Source organism: Ovis canadensis, chromosome 3, assembly GCF_042477335.2.
Source record: "Ovis canadensis isolate MfBH-ARS-UI-01 breed Bighorn chromosome 3, ARS-UI_OviCan_v2, whole genome shotgun sequence".
Lineage (NCBI taxonomy): Eukaryota > Metazoa > Chordata > Mammalia > Artiodactyla > Bovidae > Ovis > Ovis canadensis.
In genome coordinates, this window is record NC_091247.1 from 106,147,189 (window position 1) to 106,167,898 (window position 20,710).

At 40.8% G+C, this 20,710-nt stretch overlaps 1 protein-coding gene across 9 annotated transcripts in view; it reads right to left on the minus strand.

Annotated features, from left to right (window-relative positions):
* Positions 1 to 20,710, minus strand: part of ANAPC1 (anaphase promoting complex subunit 1) — a 95,873-nt gene that overhangs the window by 34,751 nt on the left and 40,412 nt on the right. For all 9 annotated transcript variants that reach the window (XM_069583991.1, XM_069583993.1, XM_069583989.1 and 6 more), the window contains 13 exons: positions 19,787 to 19,865; positions 19,354 to 19,390; positions 19,202 to 19,272; positions 17,012 to 17,190; positions 14,830 to 15,044; positions 12,956 to 13,074; positions 11,676 to 11,947; positions 8,882 to 9,116; positions 4,461 to 4,552; positions 2,671 to 2,805; positions 2,412 to 2,494; positions 1,260 to 1,338; positions 400 to 474 (listed from right to left, as the gene is read on the minus strand). In XM_069583991.1, coding sequence (XP_069440092.1) covers positions 400 to 474; positions 1,260 to 1,338; positions 2,412 to 2,494; positions 2,671 to 2,805; positions 4,461 to 4,552; positions 8,882 to 9,116; positions 11,676 to 11,947; positions 12,956 to 13,074; positions 14,830 to 15,044; positions 17,012 to 17,190; positions 19,202 to 19,272; positions 19,354 to 19,390; positions 19,787 to 19,865 — 1,671 coding nt within the window. The remainder of the gene's footprint in view (positions 1 to 399; positions 475 to 1,259; positions 1,339 to 2,411; positions 2,495 to 2,670; positions 2,806 to 4,460; positions 4,553 to 8,881; positions 9,117 to 11,675; positions 11,948 to 12,955; positions 13,075 to 14,829; positions 15,045 to 17,011; positions 17,191 to 19,201; positions 19,273 to 19,353; positions 19,391 to 19,786; positions 19,866 to 20,710) is intronic.

Here is a 20,710-nt window from a genome sequence, read left to right on the forward strand (position 1 = left end):
TAATTAAAGGGCAATATTTAGTTACAATATTTACAATATTTGGAGTTTTTATAAGAGACTGCTTATTTTTTTAACTACTTAGCTCACTGGGTAAATATGCCATAAAATAATTAAAACAACGTATTATATACAAGATAAAAATTGTCACAAAGTAGTAATTTTGATAAATGCATACTTAACTAGAATAAAAATGTCAAAAACACTTAGGTTTCTTTAAGGAAGGTTGTGGTCTGTGCTCACATACAATCTTAAAATGAAAGTTCCTGTGTTTTGAAGAAGTACCATAATCATCAATATTGTCTTCAAAAGAAATAGTATTTTATAGGGTTTTAGAAAATCCCACAAGAAATCATAATTTTTATGATTAAAAATAAAATAATATTTATCATACGTACGTACTTGAGGAACGTTGCTATCAACCCACTTGGAATTTGGTAAAATATCATCCCACAAAATCAGGCATCGAGCAAGTGTCTTAAAAATGAAATACAAAAAAATTCATTACAGCAGGGGAAGTTCACAGATTTTGTAATGATAATACCAGTAACAGAACAATTTAAGAATCAGTTCCCAACTGATGGAAATTTTCAAAATAAAGCTAAGTATATAATATCAACCTAAGCCACTCACTAAAATAAACTGAAAGTTTATTGGGTTGGCCAAAAAGTTCATTCACCTTTTTACATAAGCTGTTACAGAAAAATCCAAGTGAAGCTTTTGGCCAGCCCAATAGATGTATTGCCAAAAAATCTAACATTGAGTTGTTCATCATCGGAGTCTGGAGGAGTTGGAGAAAAGTTTTTAAAACTTGCCCCATAAATGAAAAGCCATAAGGAAAAGAATCAATCTACAGAATTTAAAGCCTACCATATGATAAAAACATACACTTAAATATCAAGAGGAAAAATCTGAGGTAGTTAGGTCAAACAATTACTGTCACTAATTATACCTTTAATAGTACTACTGCACTCGTAAAAGCAATGAAAAAAATGTAAAATAAAGTAGTAATGAAGCCCCACTGAGTTGCTGCTGGTTAGCAAGTCTGAATAATAATGTGAAAAGTTAAAATGTTACTTCAAGTATTACATATCAATGTGGTTGCCTTACTTAGCAATTCCTACAGCTATATTTGGGACTATTCAAAAGAATACTACCAGTTATATACATACATGATGGATTAACAGTAAAGGCTCGTTTACGGAGACATTTTATATAGATTCCTCAAATTAAGAGAAATGAAAAACTGCGAAGTACCATACCCTAAGTAAGAGGAATTCTGGCTTCACAAAGTCCAGCAAATACATGGTATCTGGAGCTCGGAGCCAGTCTGCAATGGATCTGTTGGTGGTGGATACCAGCAAGCATTATTGCTCAAGAAGAGAGTAAGACAGTCAAGAATCACAAGACAGATTTCAGGAATTTTCTTTCCACTCTAACTACCACTCTATTTTTTTCTCACAATACTTCACATCCTCCAAAGCAATATCTGGTACGTCTATGTATGCCTTACTATAAGCTAAGTATTTGCTTCATTCACTGAAACATCTTCGGAGCAAAGAAGGCAATGACGTATACTTTCATCTAAACAGTAGATGAATAAATCTGCTTTTAAAATTTGCAAAATTTTAAAATTTTGCAAACATCCACTTTGTCTAAAAAAGGAATTTACAATATTGAAAAATTTCTTGAATTTCAGACAGTGTTTTTAAATCAAAAGACTTAAAACCCAACTTACTCTTCTATGCAAAATATGAAAGAATAAAATGCCAAACATCTACTTGCCAGCGCCAACACTAGTTACTGGGGTTGGGAAGGCTGAAGGTATGGTCATTAAGAAAGCTCTTGAATTAAGAAGAAACCATTTTTATGGATGGGAACCAGGAATACAACAACGCTAAGTATTTCTGATTTCATCAGTTCTCACAACATGCAAAATCAATGAAAAGGAATTTGGACATTGTTTGATTGTCAGTGACGTCAACTATAAAAATGAATAGAAACTGGCAACCGTATTGTCAGATATTAAAATAACTGGCAGTATTTGACAGCACTAAAGTCAAGCTGATCTAGCACAGTTTTACTGTGAGGTAAAGACAGTAAGATAATTTAGTGTCATTACTGAGGTCAGAGTGGGGCTTCCCAGGTGGCTCAGTGATAAAGAACCTGCCTGTCAATGCAGGACATGCAAGAGATGTGGGTTCGATCCCTGGGTCAGGAAGATCCCCTGGAAGAAATGGCTACCCACTCCAGTATTCTTGCCAGAAAATTCCCACGGACAGAGAAGCCTGGCAGGGTATGGTCCATGGGGTGGCAAAAGATCGGACATGATTAGGCAATGGAGCAATTCAAAATCAACTGCAGTCAGACGGGCAGTGACACTGTCACGGCAAGGGATGGTGGGCAGACGGTACCTGTTATTGGTTTTTAAGTAGATCATGGCCAAAGCGAGAGTGGCACCTGGACAAGTCACATCCACATTTATGGTATCTCCTTCCTATCAAAAGAAAAAGTTCATCCATGTAAAAGAGCTTTGAATTACTCTAAAATTCTTCTGAATGCTAGCCATGCTTAAAGTTGAACATATTTACAAATGCTGATATGAAAACTACCATTTTTTAAATTAATTCCTTAGTTTCCAGAACTCTGATCTGTTGCTTGATCTGGACCTACCTTGATCTGGTAACTTGGTGACTTATGTTTCTCTCTGTGCATCCCGGCTTGAAAGCGCCTGTGGCCTCCAACCATGTACTGATAGAGCTGCTCGGGCACGTTGAGGTCCGACATCCCTATCAGGTTACTGCCATGCTGGATAACGAAGAAACAGAGTGTAAAAGGAGATTTTACAGAGTAAGATCCCTAACACAGGCCCATGACAAAGAACCGAGTAACTCCAAAGCTGGGTATTCGGGTTTTTTAATCAATTAAAATAAACATTTCTCGTGAGCTAACACTCAGTCTACTAATGATTCCCATGAAAAATTATATAATACACATGCAGACAAATTCATACTTTCATTTCATAAAATACACAAAAGCTTCAAAATATACTTAATTTTACTAACAGCTAAAGAAACTGTTAGGTAGGTAAATGAAACGTGAACTATGAACATCTCAATCCTTTCATTATGGTGCCTATGAACTATTCCAACAATAATAACCATAGTAATAAAAATAAATTTCTGAACACTTAACTCTCTTCTAGGCGTGGTTCTGTGTGTTTAACATGGGTTAATTTACTTAATATGAGGACAAGCCTATCAAATAGCTGCTGTTTTACAGGTGAGAAAAGGGAGGCACAAAGATCACACCCATGGTCACACAGCTACTAAAGAGCACCACGGCCCTAAGACAAGGCAGCCTGGCTCCAGTCTAGGGAGGTGCTCAACTGCTGACAATACGGTAGTTACAGGCAGCCTGGCTCCAGTCTAGGGAGGGGCTCAACTGCTGACAATACGGTAGTTACAGGTAGCCTGGCTCCAGTCTAGGGAGGGGCTCAACTGCTGACAATACGGTAGTTACAGGCAGCCTGGCTCCAGTCTAGGGAGGGGCTCAACTGCTGACAATACGGTAGTTACAGGCAGCCTGGCTCCAGTCTAGGGAGGTGCTCAACTGCTGACAATACGGTAGTTACAGGCAGCCTGGCTCCAGTCTAGGGAGGGGCTCAACTGCTGACAATATGGTAGTTACAGGCAGCCTGGCTCCAGTCTAGGGAGGGGCTCAACTGCTGACAATACGGTAGTTACCTGACGTGGCTTGCTTGGTCAGAACCAGAGTTCAGGTCCCAATTCTCAGTGCGGTGCTTTTTTCATTGTATCATCTGCCTCCTTACCTCATGTGTCAGATGTGAAGAGTCAAAAACCTAACTGACAGCTTATATAATTTAGTTTCAGTATAACCCTGTATTGGAACCCACAATCTTTAATCAAAGAACCCACACTCCAGCTGACACAGTCATTTAATGAAATGTTTCTGGTAATTCTATACTGTGTCTCCTGAATGGGGTTAAAGATGGGTCAGAGTGATACTGCATTCTGTGACAAAAAGCTGCTAGCGGGGCGACCTTCTGGAATATCAGTGTCCCAAAAGACAACTCTGGTTTATCTCTAATAACTTCTACAGACTCTCGAGGCTTCCCACCAGACTCGTTTTCACTGGTTTCTGACTAAGAGGGCTGTCACTTCTTCATCTTATGTCTTGAAATCTTTCTGAGAAATTTCATTCCTAGGGTTCATTCCTAAACACTTACATCTAAGCTGGGGTCAAGAAATCTTAAAGCCCTACTCTTCACTATTTCTCTCCATTCCCAAATCTGACACTTTGAAAAATATCCATAAAGAAGAAAAGAGCTCAGAATCAGTGTCAGCTAAGGCAGAGCAGTATTCAGAGTAATGTGTCAAGGTCGTTTTTCTCAACAAGCAGATGTTGTCACTAAAGCATCTGAAGGCATGAACTCTGCTTACCCCCAAGCAAACCATGCCCAGGGCTAAACCAGCAGCCAACGAGTAAGATTCTCTGTCAGTGCAGTACTCCATTTCTGGGCCAGGGGGCCGTCCTACAAAACATAAAGCAACATGGGTCAAGCTGGTCTCTCAAGAGCCCAAGTCGTAAAAGTTTTAGAGGTAACTTTCCAGTAAGCTGCCTAAGAGCTATGAATTCAATATAATCCCACTGAGAAAAAGATCTGACATTCTCACAAATGCTGTCCACGACTTTTGGTTTACTACAAAATAAAACCCAAACACAGTTCTTCTAATTTGCCAATTTGAAAGGAATGACTTTAAAATACTGCAAAACCTTGGGCTTTATAACAAAACCAAAAAAAATTACCAAAAAGGAGGAAGAAATTTTAAAGGAGAGGGATGCTCAAAAAGCTTTGATTTGTAATTACTTTCCTCTTTCCTTCTGTTCTTGTTTTACTATTTTCAAATCCATTCATTAGATGTGGTGAACACATGTTCAAATACTGATAATGAACAGGAAGGACACTTCAAGTATTTGAGAATTTTAATTCTTAACTATGCAGTTCAGTTCAGTCGCTCAGTCAAGTCCAACTCTTTGCAATCCCATGGACTGCAGCACACCAGACTTCCCTGTCCAACACCAACTTCCAGATCCAGACACTTATTTTGAATCTAGATAATACTAAGCTTTACTATGATAGAATTTTTCTGTATTGATGCCAAAAGTCTGACTAGATGTAAAATCCATACTTTTAAAAAGTACCCTTTAATTCTAACTCCACCCTCTTTAATGCAGCAAAATGTATTATATATATATTACATCGAAAGAAAGTTCACATTCCTAGAATTTCATCCCTAGAAAATAAAATTTTTAAGAGAATGAAACAATTATACACATGCAATCAGTAAAATGTTCACTGCTTAAAAGCAAAGAATTAAAAACCATCTAAAACTCCTGACAATACGAAAATGATTGGGCAATTTACAGAACACCAACGCAATGAGCTATTATACAATATAAAATTAATTTTAAAAGCCATTTTTGACAATAATATATGAAAAGGGCAGTACAAAAATGGTATGTATATGCTGACTAATTATACAAAAAGAGCATATGCCTATGAATCCACATGAATCTTTTACAGGTAATATACAATCTTCTATACACAATATGAAAGAGCCAAGGCTGTGAGATATGTGTGATATTAGCATTAGATATCATCATGATACAGCCAAAAAATGTTATATTACCCCATAAATGAATTACTTTTTAAAGCCAGTCCTGAGATCTTCTGACTATTTCTCAGACCAATCACTTAAGCTATTATATATTTTGGTAACAGGAAATTTATTTTGTGAATAATTTATTTCACCACTATAGTAGAAATAGAGAAAAACAATAAAATGGGAAGAACTAGAGATCTCTTCAAGAAAATTACATACCAAGGGAACATTTCATGCAAAGACAGGCTCGATAAAGGAAAGAAATGGTATGGACCTAACAGAAGCAGAAGATATTCAGAAGAGGTGGCAAGAATACACAGAAGAACTATACAAAAAAGATCTTCAGGGCCCAGATTATCACGATGGTGTGATCACTCACCTACAGCCAGACATCCTGGAGTGTGAAGTCAAGTGGGCCTTAGAAGCATCACTATGAACAAAGCTAACTGAGGTGATGGAATTCCAGTTGAGTGATGCACTGAAGTGCCAGCAAATTTGGAAAACTCAGCAGTGGCCACAGGACTGGAAAAGGTCAGTTTTCATTCCAATCCCAAAGAAAGGCAATGGCAAAGAGCGCTCAAACTAATGCACAACTGCACTCATCTCACACACTAGCAAAGTAATGCTCAAAATTCTCCAAACCAGGCTTCAACAGTACATGAACCGTGAAATTCCAGATGTTCAAGCTGGATTGAGAAAAGGTAGAGGAACCAGAGATCAAACTGCCAACATCCACTGGATCATCAAAAAAGCAAGAGTTCCAGGAAAACATCTACTTCTGCTTTACTGACTATGCCAAAGCCTTTGGCTGTGTGAATCACAACAAACTGGAAAATCCTGAAAGAGATGGGAACACCAGACCACCTGACCTGCCTCCTGAGAAATCTGTAGGCAGGTCAGGAAGCAACAGTTAGAACCAGACATGGAACAAGAGACTGGTTCCAAATAGGGAAAGGAGTATATCAAGGCTGTATATTGTCACCCTGCTTATTTAACTTGTATGCAGAGTACATCATGAGAAATGCTGGGCTGGACGAAGCACAAGCTGGAATAAAGATTGCAGGGAGAAATATCAACAACCTCAGATATGCAGATGCTGCTGCTGCTGCTAAGTCGCTTCAGTTGAGTCCGACTCTGTGCAACCCCAGAGACGGCAGCCCACCAGGCTCCGCCAGCCCTGGGATTCTCAAGGCAAGAACACTGGAGTGGGTTGCCATTTCCTTCTCCAATGCATGAAAGTGAAAAGTGAAAGTGAAGTCGCTCAGTCGTGTCCGACTCTTCGTGACCTCATGGACTGCAGCTCACCAGGCTCCTCCATCTGTGGGATTTTCCAGGCAAGAGTACCACCCTTATGGCAGAAAACAAACTAAAGACCTCTTAATGAAAGTGAAAGAGGAGAGTGAAAAAGTTGGCTTAAAATTCAACATTCAGAAAACCAAGATCATGGCATCTCTGGTCTCATCACTTTATGGCAAACAGAGGGGGAAACAGTGGAAACCATGACAGACTTTTCTGGGCTCCAAAATCCCTGCAGATGGTGACCGCAGCCAGGAATTTAAAAGACACCTACTCCTTGGGAGGAAAGTTATGACCAACCTAGACGACACATTAAAAAGCAGAGACATTACTTTGTCAACAAAGGTCCATGTATTCAGAGCTATGGTTTTTCCAGTGGTCATGTATGGATGTGAGAGTTGGACTATAAAGAAAGCTAAGCACCGAAGAATTGATGCTTTTGAACTGTGGTGTTGGAGAAGACTCTTGAGAGTCCCTTGGACTACAAGGAGATCCAACCAGTCCATCCTAAAGGAGATCGGTCCTGGGTGTTCACTGGAAGGACTGATGTTGAAGCTGAAACTCCAATACCTTGGCCACCTCATGCGAAGAGTTGACTCATTGGAAAAGACCCTGAGGCTGGGAAAGATTGAAGGCGGGAGGAGAAGGGGACAACAGAGGTTGAGATAGTTGGATGGCATCACTGACTCAATGGACATGAGTTTGAGGAAGCTCCGGGAGCTGGTGATAAACAGGGAGGCCTGGTGTGCTGCAGTCCATGAGGTTGCAATGAGTCGGACAGGACTGAGCAACTGAATTGAACTGATAGCACACTACATTGTTGATCCCAATTCATTCCTGCCCTGCAGTCCTCCTGTATAAACATCCACTCTCCCGACAGCATCTCCTACTGTACATGAACACTCGTGACTGGCTTCGACCTAGGAGCCTGGCTGGCATAATATAAGCAAAGGTGTAGAACGTGCCTCCATTATTTGGTTCTCCACTTGCCCTTCTGTCATCACCACAAAAGCAGCACACCCTCCAGCTGGTCCCAGGAAAAGCCATTTGGAGCAGAGTCTGAGCATCAGACCCACCGATCTAGAGCCTGAAGCCAACAGGCCCGGGCCAATTCTGTGGCTACCCTGAAACGCATGTAGAAAGACCCTGAACAGGGCAGAATGAAGCATGTAAGTGCTATATCTAAACTCTGAATGCACTAATGATGCCAAGAGCGTCTCCGTTTGTCAGAAAAAGATGACAACATCCAAGACACATTTCCAAAAAAATGCAGACTCAGCTGAAAACACAGAAACTAAATTTCATCACTAACACACCCACTAGTACACAAAGGAGAAAAGGAGGAGTCAGTCACTCCCATTCTCTTAGAAGTGCTGTTGTCCAAGAGAATAAACACTGTTCTTTCAGGAATCAAATCAAAGTTGAATTTTCAGTGCAGACCATTGCTGGACAATGCCTGGCAAAGACAGAGCAGGATAAAGAGCATGCTCACATGTGATTTTAAGACCATAGGCGGGAATTCCAGGGTGGTCCAGAGGTTAGGACTTTGTGCCTCCACTACTAGGGTCCTGGGTTCAATCCCTAGTCAGGGAACTGAGATTCCTCAACCTGCATGGCACATTCCCTTCCAAAAAAAAGAGACCACAGGCCACCTCATTAAATGGGGCCACGGGAGCTCAATAATGGGCTGGCAAACAGTAAGCATGCAGACTAACAACCTGCAGAGTAACATAAGCCATGGAAAACATTATCTGTAAGTTTTTCTTATTAGTGCAGCTCATTCTATGCTTACATAAGCTACTATTTTTCCCTTCATTCTTACAATCTTACTATCATTTTACTTTGGCTCCTGTGGAATGGGAAATAAACATGTACGAGACCACAGCACATTGAAGTCCTACCTATTTCAGCCAACAGGACCTCCGCGGTATGCCTGTGAGCTGTCCCTTGATAAACAAGGCCAATGCCAACCACTGCAGCCACCTGGACATTGTGAGGAACATCAAGCTCTGTGGACGTTGGGGGCAGGAGAGCAGGAATGTGGATGCTAAGAAGCCGGGTCACTGACATATCCATGGTGCCTAACTTAGCAGCAGCGACACCAAGCAGCAGTCCAATGCTTGTCATCTCATGACCCTGGACAGAAAAGAGAATGAGGCTCAAGTCACTACCACAGCAAATATGCAACTGTCATAAAATACTTCCTGCCAGTAATTTTATTAAGGACTTTTATGTGACAGGCACAGTGAGAGGATCCAACAATACATAAGCGAAGTAAATAGAAATGGTCCTTGTTCTCATGAGTTAGTGCCCTTGGGGGAGAAAATGTGTTAAGCTAAAAAATATATATTATTAAAAACTCATTTAATGAAAAAGATAAAAATTACATGAATATTTTAAGAGCCTAATTTATCTTAACTGAAGTACAGCTGACTCAGTGTTGCGCCTAATCCCTGATGTACAGCAAAGTGACTCAGTTACACACATACATACATTCTTTTTTTATATTCTTTTCCCTTATGGCTCTGTCAGAAGACTGGATACAGTTCCCTGTGCTATAAGCAGGACCTTGCTGCTTATCTTCTAAATGTAACAGTTTGCATCTACCAGCCCCAAACTCCCCGTCCATCTCTCTCCTTCCCCTTTTCCCCCTTGGCAACCACAAGTCTGTTGTCTATGTCTGTGAGTCTATTTCTAACAGAGCCTAATTTAGATTAAGAGGAACCAGGGTATCACTAGAAATCTCTAAAAAGTAAACTTACAATAGAATGAGTACAAATTAGCCAAGAAAGTGGCAGAAGTTGGGGGAGGGGTGTCACTGAGATTTAGAAAGTAAGAGAAAATGATGCCAGGTGAGGGAATATATGCCGATAATGCCAAGATGACTAAAAAATAGTGATGCTTGGATGACGACAAGCGCGTCAAGACAATTCAATGGGAGGAGTTTTTTCATAAACAGGTGCTGAGACAACTGTAGAGCCACTTGCAAAAGAATGAAATTGGACCCCTTTCCTTACATTAAACATAAAAATTAACTTCAAGATGTAACTGAAAGTAAAAAACTCTTAAAAAGCACAAGTGTGAACCTGCATAACAAGTATACACCCAAGTGACCTTGGATTAAGCTAAAAAATAACTGATTAGATAAGATACCAAATGCACACAGCAATCAAAGAAGAAACAGATAAGTTGTTGTTGCCACTGTTTAGTCGCTAAGACATATCCGACTCTGCGACCCTACGGACTGTAGCCTGCCAGGCTCCTCTGGCCGTGGGATTCTCCAGGCAGGAATACTAGAGTGGGTTGCCATTTCCTCCTCCAGAGGATCTTCCCAATCCAAGGATCAAACCCACATCTCTTGCATCTCCTACACTGACAGGCAGATTCTTAACCAACTGGGCCACCCGGGAAGCCTAGATGAACCAGATTTCATCAAGTTAAAAACTTTCATGCTTCAAAGACACTATCAGAAACTGAAAAGACAACCCAAGAGACAGCACAATGGAAGAAAATTTTGCAAATCGTGTACCTGTTAATGGTCTGGTATCCAGAACACATAAGGAACTCTTATAACTCAACCAATTAAAACTAAGCAAACGATCTGAATAGACATTTCTCAACAGACAACATATAAATGACCAATGAGCACATATAAAGATGTTCAGTATCATTAGCCATCAGGGAAATAAATGCAAACCAAACCCACAATGAAATATTACTTCACACCTACTGGGGTGACTAAAATTAAAATGACAGATAACAGCAAGTGTTGGCAAGAATGGAGAGAAACTGGAACCGTTACGTATTGCTTGTGGGATTATAAAACGATGCAGCCACCCTGGAAAAGTTTGGTAGTTCTTCAAAATTTTAAAAAGAGTTACCAAATGACTAGCAATTCTACTCCTAGAAATATACCGAAGAAAAACGAAAACATTCATCCACACAAAATGTTCATAGTAGTATTACACGTAACAGTCAAAAAGTAGAATAAACTCAAACACCCATCAACCGATGAATGGAAAAATAAAATAAAGTCTATCCATACAGTGACTATCTACTCAGCAATCAAAAGGAATGATGAGCTAATGCATGGTATTAATATAACACGGACACACTTGAAAGTATTACAGTGAGCAAAAGAACCCTGCCGTAGAAGACCAGCTACTGTCTGGTTTCATTTCTATGAAAGGTCCATATTGGCAAATCCACAGAGACAAAAAGTAGGTGAGCAGTTTGTCAGGCTAGAGGGAGAGGGGAACAGCTGACTGCTACTAGGTAGGGGGTTTCTTCACGGGGTGACGAAGATGTTCTAAAATTAACAGTAGTGATGGATGCACACCAACGTGAATATAATAAAAAACACTCGTTTTGGGCCGTGAGAAAGAGTCTGGTTTGCAGAGGAGCTAGAACAGTCAAGCTCTACAGCTGGAGTGTGAAGAGCAGAGGAAGGAAATGGACAAAGCAGGCTGGAGAAGTGAGTAGGATCACACAGGGTCCAAAAGGCACACTAAGAGCAATGGAAGGCCACTGGACAGTTTGATCTGTTCCAATTTATGCTTCAGAAGGATTTCTCTGCCTGCTGAGAAGAACGCACTTAGAGGGACATGACTGAAGAAGAGCGCACAGGACCCTGAAGAGCTATTGTAACAGGGCCGGGAAGGAACAAGGGCAGGAGCCAGCAGCACGAGTTCTCACTTTGGTTAGGTAGTCGTGGATATTGAGGGTAGCCAGCTTGGTGAGGTGCCCGTTAAGGCCCAGGGCCATGAGAAAGCCAGCATACTCATTGGCTAGCTCGGCATGCTTGGGCTTATTGTAGACGATCCAGGCTGAGTCGATCTGGGAGGCAGGGGCTATCTTCAGGCCAGCGGCCACACCATTGTGGAAGCTGGCCCAGCTGGTCATGTTGGGGGGCACATCAATATTCCCACTGTTCAGGTCCACTGTTGTGTTCCGAGGGGGGGCCCGCCCTAGTCAGACGAAATGTAAAATGGAGAGTGAAAATTCAGAAAATCAGAACTGTTACACTGACTTCTGAGAACAGAGATCACTTTGCTGCATTCAAAACCCTTAGCCCCATAATATCTGGGGCTACATGAATAATAATTCCAATGTGTGATTGATAACAATAGTATTAATTTCAAATGTACCATCCTATTTTTCTCTTTCTCTTTAGACATTAAGAAAACACGGTATTTTCAAAAAGACCTTTATAAATTTGCTCTATTTCTACCTCTTATGTATATATGTCACTCTCTCTATATAGGAATCTAATTATATGCTTTTAGTAAAAGCTCCAAATTGCATTCAAAGATATCGATATAAAAAAAACATCATTTTATACACTTGAGTTACCCTGCGAATCAGAAAAGAGTAATCACTAAATTTAAATCTATGGTCAACTTATTGAAGAGCACATAAACTGTTAATAATGCTAGGGTCTCTATGAATTCCTTTTCTTGCATGTTTTGATTCTAATCTACACTGTGTACTTGCAAATACTGAATTCTCCGTATATTTTTAATGTTCTATAATAGCTTAAGTCACGGATGAATAGTTAAAATAAATATTCTAAACACTGCACAGTTATACAGTTCACTAGAGGTTTGAAACATGTTCTGAAAGTTATGTAAATTTTAATTAGACGCACAGTGTCTTATTTGTAAAAGTCTATATACATATATACACACATACAAAGACAGCATAAAATAAAATAAATTTGCATTCACCATTTGCTTTCGGTACCTAAGAGCTAACTCAAATGCTGGTCTGTGAGAGTACCACACTGGTGACAAGTTCATGACAGACACTTTAACTTTCTCAAAAAGGGCAGAGAGCTTAATAATGGAACAGCAAGTGAAATTTCTGAAATGACAGTTCATCGCATGCATAAGACACAATACTGATAATGCAAGAAGAACTCCACCAAACACATAATTAATCATTCTCCTTTCTCACTGACCCAGAGTCTAACATACCAGTTAGATTCAGCTTAGGAATAGGCAACGGTTCTGTTGGCACAGGGTGGTATGAAAACAAGGTGAACATTCCCCGTCCTACTGGGAGAGCCATTGTTCGCTGGCACAACTGGAGCAATCTGTAATTAAGATTAAAGCCGTCACATGAAAAAAATTTAAACAGACAAAAGAAAAAACTGGAATTCAATCTGTAGTGAGTATTTTAAAAGCAGCAGTGCTGTGAAAGAAGAAGCCACATCAAAACAAATCCCTACAAAGACGTGGGTCAGCCATCTAAACACGGTTATTCTTTTTCATACTCTGACTCCCATTAGAGGGCTTCCGCTATGGCTTGGCAGGGAAAGAATCCTCCTGCCAATGACGGAGCGGCAGGGTCAGTCCTTGGGTCGGGAAGACCCCCTGGAGGAGGAAATGGCAACCCACTCCAGTATTCCTGCTTGGAGAATCCCATGGACAGAGGAGCCTGGCGGGCTACAGTCCAAAAGGCTGCAAACAGTTGGGTATGCCTGAGCAACTAACTATGCATGCACTCCCATCAGAAACTCTAAGAGGGAGACACATTCCTCCTTCTGTTTCATATTCACTTTGAATTAAAACCAGCTCTTCTACACACCAGGCCAACTCTCCCTAAGTATTCAAAAAGGAAAACCTAAAATTCTTCTTTCAATAATGCTAACCCACGACTGAGCAACCGAACCGAACCTTCTCAGAGGAAAACATAGGATTTGCTGGGTCCCTCACTGTGCTGCTGCCAGTGTAGCTGGGACCCTCCTCTCATCCTCTTTGTGAACACAGCCCTAGTGCCCCCTCCACGGCCTGCACACAGGAGAAAAAGAAAGAAGTCCTTGTTGTGGAGGTGAGTGGATTTCATGCTGTCCCCAGAACAGCGAAGTCATTTCATCTGCTCGATGGCTAGGATTCATGGAACTAGTAGCACTATACGCCAACTATGTTCAAGGTTAAATGGCTTCTATAGGCTATGTTTTTGTTTAGTCAGTAAATCGTATCTCAGTCTTTTGTCCATGGGATTTTCCAGGCAAGAATACTGGAGTGGGTTGCCATTTCCTTTTCCAGGCTATACTCTGAAACTAATCCACCACTTTTTAAGTTGCTTCTATCTTAAAATAAGTGGCATCAAACAGAAGTTGTGGAACTAGGAGCATTTATAACCAGGAAATACTACAAGCTCTATCTGAAGACACAGAAGTATCCTTTCTGAGGCTAACAAGAAGCTAAAACTCTCTCTGCAGACAAAGCTATTCATAAGCATGCTCTCTCCCTTACTGTACATACATATACCTGCTTTTCTCATTCACTGGGGAGGAACACCTCACTGTCCTAAGATGACTCTTTAAGAACACTGCCCCACAGTAATTTGTAATCAGGGAAATTTAGAATTAGGCCAGAATGCTATATCCCATAACATTTTTAGGAGAAACAGAATACATAATCCACAAAATTATAATAATGAAAACAAAACCTGTGTACCCTTCCATTTAAGATGCAGCTAATTTTAAGATGCATCACTATTTCATGACGTGCTAAGAAAGAAAAACCACTGCCAACTAAACTGTAACACCTACAGACATCCACAGACTGACAGATAGTCTGATTTCAGAAACGTGAAAAGGTTAAAAAAGAGACAGCATCACAAAATCAATGGCCTCGGATACCAAAAACGCCTGGCGGCGCTGTGCTCTGCGATGCACCCGGCAGTGCTCTAAGCCCTAGGCAGAAGCAGCCCACTGGGCTCCTGAGCAGCCCTGTGAGGTGCGAATGAATGCCACAGTCACGCCTGTTCCTCCAGCTGAACACACTGAGGCAGCGCTCAGTAACTGTTTACTTAAATTCCGGCAGCTGATGACTGCCTTTACCTGTTCTCTTTTTCCTCGATGAACTCGTGGTCACTGAGTTCTGGGTACTGCACCACATTGACGCGGACAGGATGTGCACTCTGGAGAAGCCTTCGCACGTCCTGCACGCGCAAGTCTTCGCTCCATATTAATGACATCACCTCCTGATTCATGTCATTCATGCCATCATCCTCCTCCTCTGTTTCTGTTCCTGAAGGAACATCTGATGAGAGCACCTGAGTAACAGACTTGGTTGTAATACTAGCTTAAAAACCCACCAACGCACATTTGCCGAACACGAGAACGCATAGGATGGGGTGCCAAGTCTACATCAACGCAAACAAACGCATATGCCGAAGAGGGCTGGCTCAGGCTCCCAGGCATACGGGCTTCTACCCAGAGATCTTTCTCTAATCGTACTGCCTACTTGGAAAGACTCTTTACTCAGCCAAGGGGAAAGCTTTCAACTTAGAATACTAGTCAGGAGGCTGATCTCACAGAAAGGAATATTCTAAATAAATTATAAAAATCAAACTATATTCTAAATATTCTGAAGAGGAAACATTACTGGCAACAGAAGATTAACTCCACACAATGTTACTAACGAACCAACACCAATGTAAATACTGTCTTTAATTAGCAGAAGCAGAAGAAAACAACCTGGAAAGGTATCAACCAAGGGCTGGAGGAGGTCAGACTAATACTTTCTCACTTCCGTGCTTTAAACAGAATGGATCAAGGTTGGTTTTCACTTTTCTTTGTTTGTCCTAAGTATGTTCCAAGTATGTTTCTTAAAAGGAAAGGAATTAAATGCAGCAAAACAAGTGAGGAGAGTTAACTGCCTGCTTATCATTCTGTCCTCATAATCTTAGCATGTGCTTTAACTTCCCAGGCCAAATGATTCAGTCAGACTTCAAAACAGAAGAAACAGCAGAAATCTTGTTTTCTCACAGTTTTCTACTCCTTTCACAAAAGATTAATTCCTAGACGAAAGGCTAAAATCTTGCAACATTTAATGTGGAAGCAACATTAACCAGGAAAAAGAATACTAGAAGATATGATTAAAAATCAGTCTGACTTTAGTTGCTAAAAATTTATTATAATTTCTATGGAATATCTAATTTTAAAAGAAACTATATTCCAATTGGTGAGTCAGCAATAAAATATAGACCCAAATAGCTGATAAATTTAATTTGAGACGAGTTACAAAATGTAACCTCAAGTAACTGAACAAACTGAATTTAGCCAGAATTACTTAAAGTGAAAGTGAATTCACTCAGTCATGTCCGACTCTTTGCGACCCCATGGACACCAGGCTCCTCTGTCCATGGGATTTTCTAGGCAAGAGTACTGGAGTAGGTTGCCTTTTCCTTCTCCAGGGAACTTCCCGACCCAGGGATCGAACCCAGGTCTCCTGCATTGTATACAGACGCTTTACCATCTGAGCCACCAGGGAAGCACTTAAAAGGACATATAAATACAGATGAACGGTTATCAGTATCATTTAGCTTTAAGGCTAATGATGGTCTCATTCATAGTAACAAAAGAGGTCTAAATGCTAACAACTTAAACTTGGTTGAGGGAAAGATAATCATATTACTAACAAAAAAATTTTTGGTCTTCTATTTAAAATAAGACAAACACCAATTCACCTAAAACTTCTTACTTAAGTGCAGACTGGAAGGTAGATGTGGCCTCCCTGGCAGCTCAGTGGTGAAGGGTCTGCCAGCCAATGCAGGAGATGCGGATTCAGTCACTGGGTCGGGACAAACCCCTGGAGTAGGAGGCGGCAACCCACTCCAGCGTCTGGCCTGGAGAATCCCATGGACAGGGGAGCCTTGTGGACTACAGCCCATGAGGTCGCCAACTCAACAGCAACTTAGCAACTAAACAGCAGCGGCAGTTAGCTACTAATGTGGTACAAGCAGGGAATCAGTCATGGTAGTTGTCCACTGACTCAACACCCGTCCTGACTCAAGGCAAAGAGAGGTGCAGGTAAGACAGAGCATTCCCAAAATCTATCTCTATGTTCAATCTACAATGAATATAATTTATCCTATTTTAAAGCATATCTATCTAGCACATAATAAACGATAATCTGATACATACACTTGCAAAAATTCTTAAAGGAAAACGGAGGACAGCTCTCCTCTAATTCTACTGAGGCTAAAACTGAACATGGACTTTCCATGGTGATACTCACAGATTTTCCTTTGGGCAAGTTTCCTTCGCAGGCCTGCTTGGAAAGATCCTGACGTCCAATCAAGAGGCAGACAGCTTCCGGCCAGTCTGAAGCAGGCTGCTCCCGACAGTGATAAATCGCATCTCGGATGGGAAGAGCTATTCCAAAGGGAAGTGTTTCCAAGTCTCTTAAAGTGAAACCTTGAGACGGAAGGAAAAGAGAAAATTCTTCAGTCACTTAGCCACTGTCCCAATTCTCCGAATGAAGTTAGTAAACTCTACCCTAACAAATAGCAACAAACTGATGGTATTCATTCTGCTACCAGACCAGCATCTTGACATCAGTTTTCTTTAGGGGGGGAAAATAATTCCTAAAAACTTTAAGAAAAAAACACAATCCAATAGGAAAATCAAAGGACAAAAAGACACTTCCCTAAGAGGAAACACAAATGGTCAATGAACATACGAAAAGATGCTCTGTCCAATGAGTGGCCAGGGAGATGCAAATTAAAACCACTAGGAAATGAACATTCATGCTCATCTGACAGACAGATATTAGAGCCAGCCAATGCCAAGTGTTCACAACTACACAGAGCAACAGCAATTCTCTTCCACAGAGGATGGTGGCGTATACAGAGCCAACCACCTCGGAAAACACAGCGTGTAGAGTCAGGTTCACCCCTACACTCCGTCAGTAGCCATACAGAGACACGCACACAGGGAACAAGGACATAAGCATTAAAATGTTCATCAGCATCGTTCATTATGGCAAAAAATGGTAAGGGAGGAAAGAGTCCAGTTTCCATCATCAACAGAATGGATAAATAAGTTGTGATATATCCAAGCAATAGATTATATAGCAGTGAAAATGAATGAATGACCTTCTGCTATGTGAGTCAACATGGATAAATCTATAAATAACATTGAGGAAAATAAGGTAGTAAAAAACATACTTATATCTACACTGAGTTACATTAAGTTAAAAAACATGTAATACTAAGTAATATATGAAGGTGATAAAAAAATGACAGGCGGTAACAAAATTGAGGATGGGTGCTGCGTCAATGGTTACCTGGAGCAGCAAGGTGTGTGGGAGAAGGCTATCAAGGACTAGATCCACAGGGCTTCCTACGACACCGACAATGCTTTATTTCTAACAGTGGGCGACCAGGACGTCAACGCTCACTTTACTATTATTCTCTAAACACATTTCATACACTTTCTTGTATATATACCATATTTCATTAAAAAATTTTTCACAGCCTCAGGTTAATTTTTTCTGAAATGATTTTCCAAATTTTATAATATTTTACAGTATTTATTAACACAGAAAATTGGTTAATTACAGAGGTAAAAATGTTACTTTATTTGAGAATGACACTTATACTAAATACTATGTAATATAGAAATAAATAGAACTCATCCAATATTTTTCAGCATAAGTATCTTATTGGTAATACTACATGACAATCACTGGAATTTTCAAGGAAGCATAACAAAAAAGAAGAGTGAAAAACTCAAGTCATTTAGAATATTCTCTAAATAAGAATTCAGAAACTTCTGGTAATATTCATTAAAGCACTACTTTCAACATACTATTTTATAACATCCTCATTCTTTTATGTTTTCATACTGTCAATATTTTTAAAACATTTTAGTTCATTTTCACATAAAGTTTTGGTTGTTTCCTCAGCTTAAAACCCAGAGGCACTATCTTTAGGAACAGAGGATAAACTCTTCGCCTTCCTCTCCCTTGTCCCAGGTGAATCTGCCTCTTGGTGCATAAAATCCCTGGCCTGGATCATTCAAAATTTTGCCAGAAATAATCGCTTCTGGTATCTGAGTATTTAACAGCTTCAAATCTGAATGTGTAGTGATTAGCATTCTCCATTCTGGGGCCACTCTACAAAGCCACAGCCTCTACTGGTCTCAGAGGAAAGACAAAGATTTTCCATCCACCAAAGGAGAAAAGGCTGGTACCCAAGATATCAGTAGAGGGAAGCTGTGAGACCATCAAGCAAAGAAAGGGTGGCTCGGGGGGGGGGGGGGGGCCATCATACAACCCTGTGGGATCCTTCTGTGGAGCTAGAGGCCCTGCCTTCTCATGCCTCCCAGCTCTAGCGTGCTCTGAGGACAACAGGGCCTGGTTAGGAAAGAGCAGTCCAAGGAAGGGATTTCAAAGACACATGAAAGGTAACAAAGACGGCCTTACCTACATTAGTCATCCAGACAACTAATCTCTCAGCTAGGCTAGAAACCGACGTAGAATGGCTGAAACTAAGCCTGCAAGAGAACAAACACGAGGTTATTAAACAGGAAGCCGTGAAATAGACAGCGTAAAGGCACAAACTGAATAAAAGTCACCTGCTCTCCTCTTGTTCTGCTTGCGGCTTCTGGGGCGCTAAAACAGAACAAAACTTTATTTTGATAGTTATCCTGGTAAAGAAAGCACGCAACATATAGAAGACATTTGGAAAGAAAAATTACAGATAAAGATCTCCTAAAAAACAACAAAATACGCAGTACTCTGGCAGGTTGGAAAGAATGACCATTTCCCTGGGGCTGAAACAGCCCTTTTTAGACATACTGAAAATGCAGTTTGTCAGATTTTTAGTGATCTTGGTCTCTGAAAGTCAGTTGCGGACTCAAGACTAGAACTGCGATTTTGTCACCTCTAAAATGAAGCAAGACACAGCACCTGAAGTACACTTAGAAAAGTTTTCATTTTTTACTTTCAACTCTGATACTGACATCTATAAAAATCTGTCTGGGGAAGCCTAATGTGAGACTGACTTACCGATACTTATTCTGGATAAATACTGCGAGGATTCATCAGAGAGAGAGCTTTCGTCACCAAGTATGTAGAGTGCAATACTCTGCATAAGGAGAAACTTAACATTATTTTTTAAACTCTTGAGGCATAAGCACAGACAGGACAACCAGCCCATTTTAGATACAGAGCTCTGTTTTGACAAACGTTATACAATCATATAACCACAGTTAGGACACAGAATGCTTGCAGCACACCAGAAAGTGCCCTTGGGAACTACTGGGAATAAATAACGCTTCTTTTTTCTCTTCCTGTATTTTGCTTCTTCTTCAATATCCTGCAAATGGAGTCACAGAACATGTTGTCTTCTGTGTCCTGTTTCATCACCTCAGCACTTTGGTGAAATTCACCCACATCACTGTGTGTGTCAGCAGTTTCTTTCTTTTCACTGCTGAGGGGTATTCCATTAGAAATATGTACCAACCTCTGCTTATCTACTTACAAACTGATGGACATTTGCGTCATTTGTGTTGAGTGGATGCCGAGTCCTTTCAGCCATGCCTGACTCTTTGCGACCCTAGGGACTGTAGCCCACCAGGCTCCTCTGTCCATGGGGTTCTCCAAGCAAGAACACTGGAGTGGGGTGCCATTTCCTCCTCCGGGGGACCTTCCCGACCCAGGGATTGAATCCAGGACTCTCATGTCTCCTGCACCGGCAGGTGGGCTCTTTACCAGTAGCGCCCCAACTTGGGATGAGGTAAACCCTAACTCTCTAAGCCTCAAGGCCCTTCTCCACTTCAGCCTTCAAAGTTCTCCTTTGAGTCTTTGCTATCACCACTAAGATCTGCACCTACAGCTTTTGTTTGGAAAGAAAGTGGCAGCATGATCGTATCAAAATCTCAACACAGTGCTGGAGGGTCTTCAAGTCCTAACTCTAAACCGGTACAGACA